Below are 19,862 nucleotides of genomic sequence, written 5' to 3' on the forward strand. Positions count from 1 at the left end.
TAACTATGGACACACATGCAATTTATCATGATTAAATATTTTAATCAATTTATAACCCTAATTTGTTTCAGTCACTAACATGCTGGTCAAAACAAAATATGAAATTTAGTTCATTTCACCTCAGGCTCTGGGTAAATGTGATTTGGTGTTTTCACTATTTCCATATTATGGTGTTAACTGCATGAGTAATGCAGTAATAGAAAAAACTATACAAGACAGAAATCTCCCAGACCATGTTTGTGCCACATGTCTGTTTTCTTCTCACGTATACTACGCACCGTTCCTCTGAAGGGGCTAGTCCCACATCTGGACCAGTTCTGGCACACAGAGCATCTTCCAGCTGTCGTTCAATATCAGAGGCAAACAGCTGGATATACAACATATGTTCTATGTATCTAAGCTATAGTTACATTTATGAATGACAGTGACATTAATCCATTGTGGCCTATGATGGAGTCTGGAGTCAGGGTCAGCGCTTGTGGTTATTTGGATCAACCTCTTCATGCAGAGGCCATTTTTGGCAATTTCCGCCTGTTTTTGTATCACTGCAATTAAAGCTTAATAGCCACAGAAGTACTAATCCCACAACTATGGTTTATGGCTTAAATGAAAGACAACCTTTGTCCCTTTACATCTATATCTATAAAATATTGAATTGAGTCATTCCATAAAAAAATGGGCTTCTGGAATTGCTATTTTTTTTTTGAAAAAAAAAAAAAACGAGTTTGAAATTTTTGGTGAAAAGGTGATATATCAAAATCCTAATTATAAAACAGGTTGAATTTTACATATATGGTTCACACACTCCCTGTCCACATGTGTACCAAATTTTAGGTTGATATGTAAAACTACTGAGGCACTATAGAGTTTTTCCAAACAGTGTCCCTTGGCGATGTACAGTGTGCAAAACCTGTCCAAAATTGTCCAATTTGGCTAAAATGCACACTGCAAGATTTAAGTGAGATTTTTTTTTTTTCCAACAGATAACCTATTGGGGCCAATCACACACTTGATGGGTTTTAGGAACACCAGTTACATAAGTAAAATGCCATTTGAAAATTTTATTTCTGGGGATGAATATTTAGTGTCCAAAACCCATCCAAACATGAATTTACCTATTTTCGCCTGTATTATATTGTTATTTTCCTTTAAAACTCCAGAAGTAAACATCCCACAACCATCAGTGATGGCTTAAATTAACAAGGACATTTGAAATAGTTCATTTTGTCTTTTATTATTATTTTTAATTAAACTTGGGGCAGTAAAAACACACTTTTTGTGTCGACTTGTATTGCTTACATGTTGACACTAGGGGGAGAGGGAACCACATGAACCAGCTGGGTGCAGGCTTAAGCTTTGCCCAATCAGGGATCATTATATATCAGGTCACACCTTAGAGTCTCTGCTATTGGACCAAAAAGTTTTCACCCCCGTGACTTTGATTGACAGGCGACGAGAGATGCGCAAAGCGGGTGCGCAGTCTGCCGGAGAATGCGAGTAGTATTAGAACTGCGGAGTTACGTAAAACGCCGTGGAATATCTGGTCACGATGGATAAAATCAATCAATGAATTATTTTCGAGCACATGTTCAGCTTTTAAAAAAGGGTAAGCTTGTAATTTTATTCAGTGTTTTAGTGGGTCTATTATTGATTATTGTCCGTCTTTTTCGGCACTCGAAAATGACTTCCGGGTTTGTTTTTGTTGAGTGAGCAGGCTTGTTTAAACCTTTGATGGGGTAAAAACTGCATTTTTGTGCTTTGCTTTTGTTTATATGACAGAAAACGATTTTTTGGTGGTGAAAGAAGAGGTGTACAGATGGTACATATGTTAAAATCACCTTCGTTGTTGACGTGACGTCACTTGCGGGCTGCCGTAGTCTGATATTGTTTGAGACATTTTCAGTGACTGTGAAAAAACCGTAGCACCTAGAAACTTCATTTTTTTTCTACCTGTTGCTGAAAGTGTCCTTAAAAGGTCTGTGGTGGAGTTTTAATTACAGCATGCCTACTTTTCGTTATATTAAGGACGCCGTTCGTGTGTTATTGATTTGGGACGCCGGCGTCCCAACCACTAGGGGGCCTGCGTGAACAGGTTTGCATATTATTATTCATTTGTATAAACACTCGTGGTGTTCTTCCTTTCATTGTGTCTGTATCTACATGCATGTCTTTCCGTCCTGTGCACATGAGGTGTCAGTTCAGTTTTTCATTTTTGAAAAGAGCCAGAATTAAAGACACGGGTTGCTGGCTGTCGAAAATTCACGCCTTTGCACCCACTCTCTGTGTAGTTGTCGATTCAGCAGGTAAACTGGGCATGTTGTGAAAACGAGTGTGATGGGAATTTAGTTTGTTTCTTGCACGAAGACAGCTCTCAAGGTTAATGTTCAAGTTCAACATGAAATAGTAATGTAACAGGGAAAAAAAAGAAAAAGGACAGAGTCTCCTCCGCCTGCCTGTGTGAAGTGCAGATGGCTCAGTAAACACTGTGTGTGTGCAACACCTTCTCTCACTCTGGTAAAGGACCTAAATTGAATGAGTCCTAGCTGAGTTCTCAGTCCTGTGGCTATTAATGCTTAATGAAAACGCCACCGTACACACACACACACACACACACAGTTTTGTCTCTCCCTCTCTTTGTCTGAGCCTTTGTATGGGCTGTCAGTGGAGATTGAATCTGACTGCAGCTTAAGATAGATGTCAGGGGGGAAATTGCAGAGTAGAGGATTTGGTGAATAGCTCAGACATTCATCCGTCAGAATCGGTGCCTACAGTCATGGTAAATGTTTACAGTGAGCAAGCAGCTTCTGTCACTGCTCTTATTGGCTGTTTCTCTTCCTTTGTAGCATCAGGCATTAACATCTGTGAGGCTTATTTTAGGTCATTTCTGCCGTGGGGAGCGTGGGTGGAGAAAAGGGAATGTATTCCTTCCTTTAAACGCATTAGTTCTGTATCTTGTCTAATGTTTGAGAAAGTTTAAAGGAGGCTATCATCACGCCGACTGCGCTGTACTTTTTTTATGGAATAACAATGTTTTACTTAATTTATAAAATGAGTTCTATTGTCAGTGAGGGTTTGGCTCCTGCTGGGGGCGGGGGGGGGGGGGGGGGGGGGGGGGCAGCAGTAATAGCAGTAGAGTTTCTGGGTAATCAACTGTGCGATCTGCAACCCTGCAAGCCTGTAATTGTAATTATGGGTTATGGCATTTCAGTAAAGGTAATTAAGATGGTGTGGGATGATGCCACATCCACCCATTTTAATCACACCGGCAGAGGAGCCGTGAAAAAACGGCCTCCCCCCTCTCTCTGTATCCTCGGTGTTAAATTGCAAAGCTGGAATGAGCATCAACCGGTGATTAAAGGGAAATTAGCCTTAGGAGCAACTTTTTTTATATATATATTCAGTGCTTTATATCCCTGTAATGCTTTATAATCACTGCTAACAGCTCCTCTGTGGTGCACGGTTGTGGTATAGTTTGCTGGAATAAAAATGTGTGGGTTGCAGCAGGCCAGGTGGTTTAGACGTCTTTCACTTCTCAGAAGATTATAAGAAGTGCTGATCGCTCTGACAGCAAATCTACCTGCAGTGGGGAAAAAAAAGAAAAAGAAATGCAAGTTCAAGCCTTGGAAAGAAAAAAAAAAGTTCTGCAATGTGAAAAGGTCAAAACTGAGAGAGGAGAAACCTCAGAAACTGTGCAACAGCTGCAGCAGAAAAAAAACAGGAGGCTGAAGTGAAATGGATCATGAAGGAGTGAACAGAACCAGATCTCCTCTTATAGACTTGGAACCACTGGAGCCAGAACCTGAGCCTGCATTAATCACAGCTCCCATAATTATGCTCAGAAGGAACATAAGAGTCAATTTAGTATAGGAAAAGAAAGTCGGTTTGCTTTTCATTTTAAGTGTAAGAGTGGCTTTTAAGAGGCCATGCACACCCACGCACACGTTCTCAGTGAGTGATGAAGCTTCTGCTCGGGGTGAAAGTGGGCGAACCTCCGCAGGTAAACACAAGAGGTGACCAGATTTTAAAAACTAATAAAGATTGTCCCATTCTGTCTAAACGTGAAGGCTGTTACTCTCTGTGAGATTAAAAAGAAAGAGAAAAAAGAAATAAAAATGTCACCAAAAAAAGACCCTTTTCACTCTTGGTAGAGATGGAAAATTTTCTGTTGAAAATGGCGGATTAAAAAAGTTACTTAACTACTTCTCGACGTTTTATTTCCTTTAGTTTTTTAGTGTTGAAATTTAAAAGCGAGGACCCATATATTTTCATTACTCAAGCTGACATAATAAATCCTCAGTATCTGCACTGGAGATTAATGAAATGAAAGGCACAAGTAGCCGACAACCAGAAAGTGAAAGATGGAGGGAAATGTAGGAAAATTAGACGAGCTATAGAAACAAAATGAAAACCAAACTTCGCTGCGGGTGGAGAGGAAACATCAGAGAGGACATATAATAACTCTGGTAGGGGGGAAAAAAAATATGCATGAAAGGAGATTGCAAACAAGGGGTAAAGGCAGTTTTTTTTTTTCCTGCCATTTTCACCCCTGAGGAACGCATCAAGAAAAAGAAAACTGATGCAACAGAAACAGGAACTGTGATCAGACCGAGCAGATACACACATCCTTGAAAATAAAAAAGTAATTTCTTGAATTAGAAATCAACAAAAATACACACTTAAGTTGTATTTAGCCTTGAACACGTCTGCACGCCGCGTCTAGCTGCAGGTGTTTCCAGTCAAACAACAACAACAAGAAAACCACCATCTCCACTAATCTGCATCATCACCACCTCCTGAGAAGACGATGCTGATGATGATGATGTCCAACAGCTGCTTCAGCTTTAACTAATTACAACTCATCACATCTTCATGTGACCTTTATTTCTCAGCAGTTACATAACCGCCATTACAATACGCTCACTGACAACACACCTGCTCTTTACAAATGGCAACAATGCAACAGCAGCACAGTCCACTTCTCCCTCTGTCTCCCTAATTAAAACTATATGTTTTTATTATAACAACACGCCCCTGTGTCTCTACCTGAAGGAGGATGTTTAGCTTCAAGTGCCATTATTGTGAAAGCAGTCGACTCCTTTATTAAATACAAGCACTGCGACAATGATCTCACTTTTTTAGTGGAAATCCGACTTTTAAGTCTCAAAGATCAACACACGATTAAACCGTTCATTAAATGGGTGATGTTGATTTAAAGAACCAAACTGTGCGAAACATGAGAAAACAGCACTGTTCCTCTTCACGGGGATAAATCTGTCTTCCTACTCACAGCTTCCCTTCAGTCCTTTTAAAAAGACAGCCATTGAAGCTGAGAGCTTGACATTTCACACCACATTATTCATCACCATGTTCATAAACAAGGAAATGAGGAAGACTTCTTAAGTGAGATTAGCTGCATGCATCCTGACTAAGACCTCCACGCATCCACCGCCGAGCGCTTGATGACAAAATGTTGTGCTTTGAACTTTGAAAGTTTTCTAATTTGCAGGAGGTGTGTGTGTGTGAGTCATGGCTGGGCTGTTGTCATATTAAAGCCCAGTGGCTGTGTTTGCATATCACAACAAATCAACATGTTCCAGACAACCTGGCTCCTGTCTTAAAAGAAAATGAGAAATCTGTGCTTCAGCTGCGATAACATCGCTTTTGACACTGTTGTTTGTTGCGTGAACAGACTCTAATAAAGGTTTAAAAAACACACAAAAGTGCATTGTCACTATTCATCTGGCCGTCACTCAGCCGGCGTGTGCAGAGCGATGGATGCGGGAGGTTCGGGAAACAGAGAAACAGCAGGAAGTGACCGTTTACTGCAGCAAACACAATGTTGCTGTGTCAAAGGTCAGATTGTTTAGGGATAAAAGACGAAGTCCATTTCTATATCCCTCTTTGATATCTAATATAAACAGTACAGTATGTTTCTTCTCCAAATTCAAGCATGATATTTATGTTAGCGACCAAAGCGGTTGAAAATGTTTGCCGCTTTGGAAGCTGTCTTGTCTGAAGCCCACCCTCGGGGGTTTTTGACGCTTTGGAAGCTTTTGGTGTGAACGCACAGTAACTCTTCAAATATTTCTCCCCGAATGATGCCGCATTTTTGCATATTACCTACATATGTAAAAGTTACAACTATAAAGAATGATGCTAATTGACAATTAGTCAAGTGTTTGAAATATTATATTACAAAATTACATCATATGTATGAATGTCAACTGTCCACCACAGTAGCTACATGAGGTGAAGGGGAAGAAGTAAACAGGTTATTATGTTCAGCCTCACCGTGCTGATGCTAGCTTACAGGAGTCATGTTAGCGACTTGTACTTTAGAGACATTTTTTGCACTGAACATTAATAAAACAGGAAATTCTTATTTATTTTTTTGGCCTTTTCACCTTGTGTTCAGTTTGTCTGCCTCCTGCTGACATGTTGAATGTTTTATTCACTGTTTTCTGTGTAAATCACTGACATTTTATGCTCCCATTCCTGTCAACATGTTAGCTAAAACTAATTCATGCACATTGGATTTGACTGGATTTCACAAAATTTGCATGTAGAATAACCAGATTTAGTGATTTTTTTTTTCATCAGTGAGGATATTGCAGCGTATTTCATGACAACATCCTGATAATATCTCCCTTTGGATCAAAGGAGTAAGAGAAACATGGCACCACAGCACTAGCATGACTAAAAATACACAGAGGTGTGGACACAAAGCCCGGCACAGCAGAGTGTGTTTTAATTACACTCAGGGGTCTTGTCTATAACGCTCCTCTGATCTCCTATCAACAAACTAGTAACGTTTCCTCGCCTCCCTACAGCTTTCCAGGAAGATGCGTCTCTTTTTCCGCCGTTCCCCCCAAACAGGGGAAACGTTCAAAATACAAATGCTAAACAGGCTTTTTATTTCAGGGTTTTTCTTTTTCTTTTTTTTTTGCCTAATGTGTATCGTCCTGCACTGTTCACCTCTCTGTGAGAGAATAAAAGAGAGAAATCTGAACCCCTTTTCAAACGAGCAGGTAAACCCTCCACTCCAGATGTGTCACCCTCATCAGCCGGAGCCGAGCGGGGTGTCGAGGCGCCTGCCTGGTTGTTCTTGTCGAGACTTTCCTTATCAGGCCCCGGCTTTGTTTCTCTAACTGGCAGAGTTAAAACCTCAGTCACTATGGATGTTGGTGTGTGTGTCTGTGTGTGTGAGAGATACGACAACAAGCAGTAACAAGCTTCCCTGAAAACAGCGGTGTGAGTAAAAATAAGTTGACATGACCTGGGAAAAAAAAGAAAACTCCCCCAAAAAGTTACGATTATTAAGTAAATTAACAACTTAACCACATAAAAAGTTGTTTTATCTAAAGTATGTAAGGTTATAAATAATAATATCATAATTAATTGGTCATACCAGCAGCTGCTTTTATCTAGACTCAAGTATCTCATCAACTCTTGACTTGAAATTCGAGTCGAGTCTCCAGTCAACAGCTTATATTTAATAAAATAAAATGAAAAGAAACAGAATTAGTCACTTGGTATTTTCCTGATAAAATCTCAATGTGTTTTTTTTTCTAACCTCTAACTAAAAATACATCTCCTTTCCCTCTGCACTCAAATCATTTTCTCTTCCCATCAGCCTTCATCTCTTCTGCCGTCTCACAAACTAAAGCCGCCTGACAGTCGGAGAGTTTTGTTCTTTTTTGTGCTCCAGACCATTTGCTGCAAAAAAAAAAAAAAGATTCAACAGCGCTTCTCACAATAAAATGAAATATGTAGGTCAAACTTTAAAAACTGATAACACACAAAACGTTCCTATTGTTCGTATCCTGACTTCAAACGTTATTAAAACTATACACTTCTCACAAAAAGTTATGGATATCCAGCTGCACCTAAAATGCACTACAACCTTTACAGGTGAACTTGATTTGACCTTCTCTAAACTCGTGAATGCACATGTCAATACATTGTTTAAGATGGAGAAATTACCATTCCGCACTTCTACTTAAATGCCCTACTTTCTTGATATGATATCACTGTATCATGAACTTCTTTACATTTTCCATAAATTTCACCCAAATATCCCCAACTTTGTGTGAGCACTGTGAATTGAAAATGTATTCACAGTGCTGGCTGGGAAAAGTGTGTGAAGCTCTCGGCTAATGACACGAACAGAAACGAACTAGTCAGGAGTTTTCAAACATGTCCAGTCCAGTCAATGAGGCACAGTTTGACTTTGAGCTGCTTTGACTTCAAGACATTTTGAGTCTGCTGTTCACACCGAGCGTCTGCTGATCTGAAAGAGAGATCTCAGTGGACTTAGGATCAAGAATTGTTGATTAGCATAAAGATGAAAGTGCTACAGAGAGTTTATAGATATTCACCAGGACACAGTCGGGCAAAATGGAGACGATTTAGCTCTGTGGCTCTGCTCCCCTGGAAGTGGATGTCCTGCTAAGACGACTTAAAAGACACAAGGTAGATCCGTAAGTGAGGTAAAATAACAAGAAGAAGAAGCTCAGAGCAACAGAAAAAGGTTTTAAGGAGTCACTGGAGCTGGTTAATGTCTCTATTAATGGGTCTAGGTGCATCATTTCTATCAGAGGAAGCTGCTCCATGCAAGCACCAATGCCTCGACACCTCACACCACTGCAGGGAAAAAATGTCTACAGACTGATGAAGCAAGTTTGAAGCTGTGGGTCTCAGCTGGAAAATGGTCGACTGCTGCCTCAGGGTTGGAGGCGAGTTCCCACCCAAAGTGAAGACGTTCAAGTGTCTCACAGTCTTATTTGGAAGTGAGGGTGGGATGAAGCAAGCGATCAACAGACAGAAGTGTTTAGGGGCGGGACACCACCGCGAAATGTCGTCCAGATAGAGACAACGCGAGCGATAATTTAAGGGTTGAGCGACATCGCTGGACGGCGCGACGGCGCTCGCGGCACGTCAGGACAGGCTGATTGAAAAGTAACGCATTCTAATCACTTTTCCTCGCTCGCTCGCTTGCGTCACTGTCGCATCGCTGTATGTCAGGACGGGGTGTTATGGTGGAGAGGGAGTTGAGCTGGAGGGTGAAGCTCTCGATTTACCAGTTGATCTTCGTTCCAACTCTCACCTGTGGTCATGAGCTTCGGGTAGTGACGGAAAGAGTGAGGTCATGGATGTAAGCAGCTGAAATGAGCTTCCTCCACAGGATGGCCGGCCGGGTTCAGCTTTAGACACGTAAGTTGCATTTCCACTGCGGGAATTTCTGGTAAATGGAGGCGGGTAGGAACTTTATAGGAACCGTCCTCCCATTCGGTCCTCTCGGCCGCCGTGTCTCCACTGATCGTTGCGCAATCGTTGTACAGCAGTTTTTTTTTTTACTGCTGTTGCTGTTGCTGTTGCTGTTTTTCCGTCGGATAGACGCTTTGTAATAATGCTGGGTTTTAAAAATGTTTTTTCAATGGTCGTATAATCTGTATAAGTCTGTCCACTTATCATACATCTTATACTACTACTATCAAACATCTTTTACAGACTTATACTCTTTTTTCCAGTTGTGTAGACGCTATTTTAGCAATGCTGGGCTTTAAAAACGCATTCTTTTGGGGCTTTCTCTTGGCATCACATCCTGCTTTGAGTATGACCAATCAGCACGGGAGTTTTTCAGGGCCACTCTAAGTTCCTACCCAGAGGTATAGGGACTCATTTAGTCCTTGTAAAAGTTCCAGGAGGTGATCCTTCGGGGTTCCTGCAGTGGAAACGTCCCTATAGGGGGATAGAGCCGATGTTCCTTCATAACAAAAGGTGACGTGGTTTGGGCATAAGGCCTCCTGGATGCCTCCCTCTGTCGAACTACAGTATGAAGACACCTGGGAACAGTTTGGGATCTCCAAGGAGAAGCTGGAAAGTGTTTCATAGGAGAGGGAGTGTCTGGAGCCCTCTGCTTAACCTGCTGCTGCTGCAACTCGACTCTGGATAAGTGGAAGAAAATGGATGGACTGATGGATCTAAGGTTGAATTGTTGGAGAAGAACATCTATATGGTATGAAATAGGCCTCTGAGGCTGGACAGCTCCACACCCTCAGGGGGAGAATGAATTCCCAAGTTTATCAAGTTAAGGGATAACGTCAGGGTGGCTGAGGCCCAGCAGATGCCGGATGGATGATGCAGCAGCTGGACAACGACCCTAAAGACTGAATTAAATCTACGAGACAATGACTTCAAAGAAAATCCATCTTTTTGGAGTCGGAGCTGAGACTGAGACTGAACGCAGCAGAAAGGCTGTGAAATTAGCTCAGAAAGCTGCACATGCACCGCAGTGGTACTAAGAATACGTCTGAGCTGAGGGACTTTTGCAGGAAGAATGACACAACATTATAAACTGTTTGTGCGTTATCAGCTCGAGCACATTGTGTTTGTCTACACTTGTCAGTTTGTAGACGATCAAATCACATTTTATGTCCAATTAATGCAGAAAAACCAGGTCGTTCCGAAGGGTTCATGCACTTTCTTCTTGCCACTGTAAATTAATGTGGCAGTAATTTACTGGTGTCACAGCACCGCCAGTGGCACTAGTACATCTTTAATTATTGAATAAGGGAGTTAATGTGATGTAATTGCTGTGCATTAAGGAGAATTGATTTTTATTTTCCTCCTTTGCTGGATTTTTCTTTCTTTCTTTTTTTTGGGCCAATTACAACATAACAACTTATTTAGAAAATGACCCTGTTTGAGCGAGCGGTGATAATAATAGAGCTTGCAGGGGTATGACTTCACCATCCTGTTTAATATTTACAAAGGCGCCATCTCGACAACGCACCTGATGACTGATGCATGATCTGCAGGTCACCAGCTCCATCCCAGTCGTAGCTGAGCATGAAGAGACGGTTCGGCTCTGCCTGACGCCGCTCAGGGGCTCAGATATTTCCCTGCTGAAATGTCTCATTGTAAAATTGTTACATCATTTCTAATTTGAATATTTTCACACTGTGTCGGTAGAAACAAGAGCAGCAGCGGTGATGGGTTTCTGTTTCCTCACTGAGACCAATTCAAAAATTGAACTGATGATGAATATTGATTGTTCCAAAAATGCCTTGGACCACAGTAGCTAAACCCCCCACCCTCTCTGCTTGACAGCGCTTGGCAGCGCTTGGCAGCGATTACAGCTGTGGCTACAGGCCAACGAGCCAGAGATCGGCATCATGACATCCTCTGTCACTGCTGCACTGTGAACAACAACACCGAAGCGTTTGCAGCCACACTCGCAGGCTCCGTGACGCCCGTCGGGCATGGCGGGCAGCGCTCTGAGCTAAATGCTAATGCTAATCCTAAAAACCATGTCGCCGCGTGACGAAAATGTGAGAGAGGTACAGTCTGTGAAAAAAATCCTCCAAAGGTCACTTGGCATGCTGCTGCAATCTGAATGAAATGAAGCTAATGTTATAAACATTTGGCGCTGTGATGTGTCCTCACCACCGCAGATTTCAGTTGAGTCTCATTAGGGTGTGTGTGTCTTTCACCGACATGAAAAACAAACTTAAGTTTTAGTTATTTTGGTTTTTGATTAAAGTTGTTTTTGCTTTTCATGGCCCTTTAGAAACTGTGCAAGTTTCATGACTCTGGAGCCCATTAAATCTGCTGAAAACCAACAAGGAGTTCTTAAAAAATGCATGGTAGTCAGACTGGAGCGCTTTTTTTTCTTTTCTTCATCTGATACGAACCCTATGAGACGGATCACTCTGACTCTGATGGGCATTTAGATTTAAAGATTTTCTCAGGGAATGTAAATATCGTTTCATGTTGCTCCCAAAACAACATATCTAAGAAAAACGATAATTAGTGCTCGTTTCTATTAAAAAATAAATAGGCCTACTTTTTTTTTTTTTTTTTTACAAAAACTGCTCGTTCAGCTGAGGATGCTGTGTCATCTTGACTTGCTGCACCACATACAGACCAAGGCTATTTTTCTGATTAAGGTTTTGATTATTTGACAGCGTTCATTTGTATCAGTCGATATGTAGGATGGATCTGTATTTTAATGAAGCTGTGTGGGAACTTGAATGATCTCACAGTCAAGAGTATCGACCCTCTGGATCCAGAGGAATCTTTATTCTGCCATAATACACCAGTGTGAGATTTTTCTGATTATCTATCCCCGTTAATCACATCTTCAAAAAAAAAAAAAAAATCAAATATGGTGCAGTTTTCATCCTTGTGTTCTCTCACACATGAAATCCATCTGATTGTCTTTTCTCTCCTCCTCCTCCTTCTTCTCTGCAGGAGGATATCAAACTCCTGGCTGAGCACCGGCTGGTTCACTATGACCATCGCCCTGGAGCTGTGCGATAGGATCAATGTCTACGGCATGGTTGCCCCTGACTTCTGCAGGTGAGACAGTCGGAGCTGAATGTAAAAAACCATCATCATGAGCTCATCAGTGTTGCACCGTCACTGTGGAGTTTTTTTTATTTTTATTTTTCTAAAGCAGAGCTATGCATGTGGTCGCTTCAAGTGTATAGAAATTCATGGAGTAACACCGTACAGCCGCCTGATAAGAAAGATTAAAACTGTAAATATATTCTGGGAGCTGATAAATAAAAATGTCAGAGTGGCTGGAGATGTTGGTGGAATACTTAAATAAGTCGGTAAAAAGTAAACAAGTCAGTAAGAGATCAACATTAAGCCAAGTTTTCACTCTCACACTATTTTTTTATTCCTATGGTCAATATGAAGTCTCACACACCATCACCACATAGTGGAATAAAGTGTCTTAAAGGGGTAGTTCAACATTTTGGCAAATTGACCGTTGACATAATCCCTATACTATAGTCATAGCAGTAGGTTCGTTACCTTTAATTGTCGGTGCAAGCTATTTTTAGAACAGCGGAGCAGAGCCGCGAGCTGCTCAGAGCTACACTATGGAGGTTAATGGGATTTCTTGGTTTCCTTTATCAAACTCATCAAATACACAATCCAACAACTCCAAAACGCTCTGGTGGACAAGTTGTGACCTGCACATTCACCACGCTATGAGATAATAATGTAACGTTACCAGACAGAGTTGTTTTAGAGGCAAATGCAGAGACTGCTTGCTGAAAAACTGCCCCAGACAAGAACGCGCATCAGTGGTTTTGCATGAATTTCCCTCTAAAACAACTCTGTCTGGTAATGTTCTGTTATTATCTCATAGCGTGGTGAATGTGCAGGTCACAACTTGTCCACCAGAGCGTTTTGGAGTTGTTGGATTGTGTATTTGATGAGGGAAACCAAGAAATCCCATGAGCCTCTGTAGCGTAGCTCTGAGCAGCTCACAGCTCTGCTCCGCTGTTCTAAAAATAGCTTGCACCGACAATTAAAGGTAATAGCAGTAGGCCTACTGCTATGACTATAGGGATTACGGCAATGGGCCAATTTGCCAAAATGTTGAACTATCCCTTTAACAACGTAAATGTGGTAGGAATACAGCTTTATCCTGCAGATATTGTTTTGACTATTAAGTAAACCAGCAACACTACACTATAAGGTTAATAAAAGAAAACAGCCTTGTATCCACAGACAGGTTTCAGCTCCACTGAGCCTGGCCATCAGGGAGGTTCGGCTCACCTGAGCTAATTCCCGGCTACGCTTCTTAAGCTCGTGTCAGTCAAACAGTCTGCCTTTTTCTCCTTTTCTTTTTTCGCTTCGTCCACTGTTTTGGTTTGGTTTTATTAGATTTTTGCTGCTGTGTACAACTACAGAAACTGGTATTCATTTAAAACATGCCGATATGTACAGAAAAGCCTCATGCACCTGCACCCACGAGCACTTCAGCCATTTTTGATTTCCTGTCGTCGTTTCTGCATAAAGGACTTGAACAAACCTCTTCTAGTGAGTTAATCAGATCCACATTATGTTTGGTGAATCTCATCTGAAGACCTTGAGATGTTTGACTAAAGAGCTTTTGAGTTTTCTTTTTCTGATCCTTTGCCATGAAAATCCAACTGCCTCTAACTCTGCTAACACATTGTCCACAATGAGCCAAAGTTTTTTTATTTTGTGTTCAATGACGCATCATCTTAACATTTCAGTTTCATTTCCCACAAGTGGTTTTTGGCTTAACACTTTTGCACGACGTCCTTGTTAAATTTTGGAGTAGCATCAATTATGGAGAGTTTGGTACTTTGGCTTTTTAAGAGCTCATGTCAACTTGTGGCAGGAAACTAAAACTTCCCATGAAATAAGAACTGTTTTTAAAGGTGTATTTCACATGTTATACATATCTAAAACTAGTAATGGCCTATGGTCCTAAACAAGAGATTACGGGTTACAGGGCACGTTGTTTCGTAAAGTAAAGGGACACCGGGTCGGATGCGCTGGTCTTGCAAGGTTGGTTTTCGGCCAAGAGATGCTATGTGGAAGGCAGAGAGACTCCATTCTCTTAGAAACTGTTTAATTAAGGGGGGAAAATCTTGCATAGTCCCTCTTTAAACAATGCAGCAGGATTTCAGCCAAAGCAGCAAATTCAGAGATACAAGGTTTTCCATGAGGAGAGATGAAACCTGAATTCAATTCCTCTACATGTCAGTGTTATTAGAACTGAGTGACTTTGTCTACGATCCTAAACCGAAACTTTGAATAACGACCACATTAACTGCAACTGACAGCACTGAATACAAAAAGGACAGCTGTACCTAAAGCACGACAACAACACAACACCAAAAAGCAGACGACATCCCTGCAGGCGAGGCTTTTCAATTTCATCCCCAGCTTCTGCCACGCCGACTTTTATACTCTGCATATAATCTAATTTAATTTTCTTAGTTGTGTCCAGAGATTCTCAGAGTAAAGACAGGTAGTGCAGCGAATACTTGAACACTTTTGATGAGAGAAACCACCGTGACCAGGCCGCCGGTCCCTCAAAAAAAAAAAAGAAGCAGAAAATGCAAAGAGAACCGTGGGATACATAGCCGGTGCTGCCTCCATCTTGCTCCTAGCAACCAGCTCAACCTGCCTCATTAGCAGAGTTTTAATGGTTTGAATCACAGCTCACGTCTCAAACCACCTCAGTCAACACTTAAATTGGAGGATTTTATTGGACAAGGAACAAATCATATTAGATTTCTCAATAAAAAAGAACAAACTGTAAAATGTTCAGCCTTTGTTTTATCCCCCCCACCACCCTACTTAGCTCTCATTGATTCAAATAATTCTTTATTTTGGGCTTTGGCACATTTTCAATCTTGATGATAATGAAGAGCAAATGCCGGTTCATTTCTCCCAGCAGTTTCTGGCTTAAGCTGATACTTAGTAATCCTTTTGGCTCTCGTATAACGAGTGAAGTCTAGATCTTACTGCATGTGATCCTACTGGGGATTTAAAAAAAAACATTTTTCTCTCTCTAACATCATGTCAAATATACTTTATTGACATGAAGGGTGATGCAGGGGTTATATTATCAGACAGAGCAGGATGAAATTTCAGTTTGGATGCCTCCTCCTCCTCTTCCTCCTTCTCTTTTCTCCTATTTTATTTCACAAACTTCTCTCTCTCTCTCTTAGCTTAAGAGGAATTTTTACCATGCGGTCGTTGCTTACTTTTTCTTTCATAAAAGTACCATCCTCTCCTTTCTTCTGAAGAAAAAATGTTTGAAAATGTGACTCGCATGAATCTTCCTAACGACTTCTTCCAGACGACCAAGTCACTTTTTGTACCAGCAACTCCCATTTAATGGCCCAGCATCACAATCCTCTATTCTGCAGTTCCTTTAAAATAGTGGAGCGCAGTATCAAGGTGCATATTTTCTCCGGCTGAAGCTTACTTTTGTGGCATTCTTCCCTTTTATTTTATATATATTTCATTGTGAATATGTGCAGAGAAACTTGAGAAAGGCAAGAAGCGATCCCTGTCATATTTTTCCTGACATTGTGTTTGGAATAAACCTTGGACCACTGAACTGTTACATCGACTGAAAGTTTTCACCCCCCCCAAAAAAAAAGTTTAACCAAAGGCAAATCTCTTGTGCGTGACATTTTGGACAAACAAAGGAAACAAAGGAGAAAAAAACAACAACAACCTCCAACTGCAGACTGCTCAGTGTTCCAGCAACTTCAAGAAGAACAAGATTTGATGTCTCTGGAGGAAAAGAATAAACAGTCGACCCGACCGACGTCTGTACATTCCTGAGACATAAATATCCCTGTTTGATAGTGAAGCAAGCGGCTACCATACAATATTATCCTCTTGATGTCAAGATTAATTTGCTCTTGCTTCATTGAAAACTAAATATAAATAAAAACAATCAAACAAGCCATATATGTAAAAAGTAAAATAAAATATGTACTTGTGTGTTGTTTATGAGGGAGCAAACACTGGTGCAGCTGAAAATGTAAAGGAGCAAAAAACGCCTCATTAATATTTTAGCGGCATCCGATCTGAGATATCACTCGACGGGTGGATCAGAGAACAGCGTGCGAGTCATGTTATCTCCTGGTTTGAGAAATCTAGGAAGGAGGGAAGATTAACTGAATTGAGATTAACAAAATTCAAGGGTCTAAACTGTTTGAAATACAAGAGGTCTATTTTTATCACCGTGAAGATTAATTCAGATGAAAAAACCTAAGGAGCTGCTGCATTAACCAAGGTGAAATATGATGTCAGGACCATTAACATCTTCATTCTGGATCATTTTGCAATGTAATTACTACATGTGGGCAAAGTATAGGACACACATCTTATATAATAAATATACTATTTACATTTAGTGTAACTTTTATAATGGTTTGGGAATGCTCTTCTCCACAAGCATCTATATACTGTAGTTATAACTCTTCCCTGTTTCTCTAATAGTTAAAGCTGAAGTTCAGTCAGGACACTCACATCAAGGTTTTCCCTATTAATTAAAATACTCACTGTTGTTTGGCTGCACATGTGAAGCTCTGGCACAAATCTGATTAAGCTGGACACAATGACTGTCCCTGGGTTGTATTAAAGCTCAGCATAGATGAAATTCAATGACATGACACTTTTGGATTTAAATCCTTTCAGTGTGTGCAGGGAGCTACCAATCTGGAGCATTTCATCACATGACGCAGAATCCACACAATCTATTAGTTTTTAAAAACAGCTTTAAACTTCGATTTAATCAAATGGAAAGCAAAGAGATGAGTGAATGGCTTTAGTACTTTATTAAAAAAAAAATGAATAATGCCATGCCTGCCTCTGCTATAATGAAATATGCATCAGTTACAGAGGCACAGCAGCACATTTATTATGTTATTACTTGTTTTTATCCATTATGTCGTTTTCCTGCTGTTAGAAACTATGAATTAACTCAGCACTTCTTCCCCTCAGACCCTTTGATTTCACTGCTACCAGTTCACTGACACTGCTCTGAAAATGCACATGGATTTATGTTTGGATATTTGGTGCTGTATATTGATGATGACAGGCATCAGCATCAGGAGAGAGTGTGCAGGGTGCATGAAAGTTTGGTGTTTGCACAGAGACGGTCTTTTCTCAGCCGGGTGCGATCATTATAGTGCATTAATACGTACTACAAATGCTATAGGGAAAGTCACATTTCACTAGCTGTGACACGTAGGTCACAGCTAGCACTTAATTCTGCTTAAATGACTGGTAAACAAACAAGCTCTCCTGCATACATACATATCATTATGCTATATGCACATCTGTGTATCTTTGCAAAGGAGTTTAAATGATAGTCCTCAATAATCAGGCTACCGCCACGTGGAAGGAAAACATAGGACATGAAAATCAAGGTCAAAACTTTTGCTGTCGATTTGAGAATCCCATTTTCTCTCTCTTGAAATAATTTCACACATTTGTCACTCGTCCCTGTTTGAGAATATTCTTCCAGTCGACGAGTGCAGGCAGGGGAAATGAATCTGATAAGATGATTGGTCTAACTCTTCTTCTTTTGCTTTGCGACAGATAAGATGCCCATCGGCGTCGACTCGAGCGCTGCACAATTAATCAAACCCACAAGGCCGCGCCAGATTTTTTTTTTGTTGCATGATACGAGTGGCAACTGGTGCACAGTGGTGTCAGAAAGAATACAGAGCTGCTCTGCAAAGTGCGAACAGGTTGGCGGGTCTGAAACAATATTACATGATGACTCAGTGGGCTACGGTGGCCCAGATGGGAAAGCAACAACACCAATACCAACTAAGCCAAATGGAAAGTAAGTGGTTGAGATTTAAATGAGGACAGAGTTTGAGAACTGGCTGCTCTGATCCATAATACTGAGTCTCATCTAATAATGAAGTATTGACTACTGAGCGCTCGTGGATCGAGGGATGCAGCTGCTGTGATACTAGAGCTGCTGGATTATGGAAAAAATCATAATCACCAATTATTTTGGTCAATATCATAAACTCTGCTAAACTGTGCATGCATGCCTCTTTCAGAATGAAATCCTAGTAGTCTTAGGCTTACTTGCACAAATGAAAATGACATATTCATCTTTTTTTTGCCTGATTTCGTGATCGTTTGGAGCCAAAGTCGACGTCAAAATGTGATTAATTGCACAGGCCTAGGTGATCTCATAATAAGATGGTACCTGGTTTGTGCTTTTCAAACCTTCACTTATTTGCCTTTTTCTGTTCCCCGTTGAGCTGCGTGTGACATTTAAAGAGGAACTCTACAAGATTTTTTACCTTAATTAAACAGCTTCAGAGTAATTGTGATGGTTAAATGACTTGTTACAAGGGAGAATAGAGGCTCTCTGCCTTCCACCTAGCGTCTCCTGCAAGAAAACCAACCTTGCGAGATCAGAGCCTCTGACCCGGTGTCCCAGATCACCCCGTAATCTGTAATTTCTTGTTAATGTTACCCACCCACCTGGGTAGACATTGCTCCACTGATTTCCTTCTCGCTGGTTTCATTGAAAACAAACGCACATGGCTGGGGTGAGGGTTAGCTGTGGGTTCTTACGACTATGAAAATATGTACTCCGAAACTGGAGCTCCGTAGAGATTAAAAGAGGACCAAAACTGCGAAAAAGCAATGCCGACGTGCATAAATTCCCCTTTAAAAGTCATTAAAGGAGACATATTATACCCCCCTTTTCCACAAATTGAAATAGTTCCCAGGTGTCTTAAAGACATGTCTGTGACATGCTTTGGTCAAAATCCCCCAAGAATCAAACATCACAGCTCTTTTCATCCCCCAAAACAGCCCTGTTCAGAACGGCTGGTTTCAGAGCCTGTTCCTTTAAATGCAAACGAGCCACTGCTTGCCCCGCCCCTTCTACTGGTACCAGGTAGGGGTGGGATTATGCAAATTCGAATCCTAGTTACATCACTGGAAGACAACTGAGGAAACAGCTCGTAAAAACACATGAATTTCAACATATAGGGAGCCTGAAAATTACAGATTTTTTTGTCAATTCTCGCATTTTGGGGGCCGGAAGGCAAGACAAACACTCAAATATATGTTAAAGAGCCTTCAAAAAGTGATATTTCCATAATATGTCCCCTTTAAAACCAGATAAATGTGGCTGATTTCGCCCTATGAAGCCCTATCTCTCATCACAAAATAAAAAAAACAACAACACTGAGATGTTGTACATGAAACTGCTTTTGTAAATGTCATCCGTCTCTTTCCTCCCTCTCCATCCCTGCAGGGAGCCTCAGCATCACTCCGTCCCGTACCACTACTACGAGCCTCGAGGCCCGGACGAGTGCGCCATGTACATTTCCCACGAGCGCGGTCGGCGGGGCAGCCACCACCGCTTCATCACAGAGAAACGCGTCTTCGCCAAATGGGCACGGACGTTTGACATCCACTTCTACCAGCCGGACTGGAGCCCCCCGCCTCTACCGGCCAACCGGACGCTGGAGGGAACGGTCACAACGACAGCAGCGCCCTCGGTTCCCCAGAAGACGTGA

At 41.2% G+C, this 19,862-nt stretch overlaps 1 protein-coding gene across 1 annotated transcript in view; it reads left to right on the plus strand.

The window, feature by feature from the left end:
- Window positions 1–19,862, plus strand: part of st6galnac5a (ST6 (alpha-N-acetyl-neuraminyl-2,3-beta-galactosyl-1,3)-N-acetylgalactosaminide alpha-2,6-sialyltransferase 5a) — a gene marked incomplete at its 3' end in the record, with an annotated part of 59,886 nt that extends 40,024 nt beyond the window's left edge. Inside the window, exons 4-5 of the mRNA XM_083990771.1 lie at window positions 12,256–12,363; window positions 19,598–19,862. Coding sequence (XP_083846897.1) covers window positions 12,256–12,363; window positions 19,598–19,862 — 373 coding nt within the window. The remainder of the gene's footprint in view (window positions 1–12,255; window positions 12,364–19,597) is intronic.

This window comes from Trachurus trachurus, assembly GCF_905171665.1.
Source record: "Trachurus trachurus genome assembly, chromosome: 17".
NCBI lineage: Eukaryota > Metazoa > Chordata > Actinopteri > Carangiformes > Carangidae > Trachurus > Trachurus trachurus.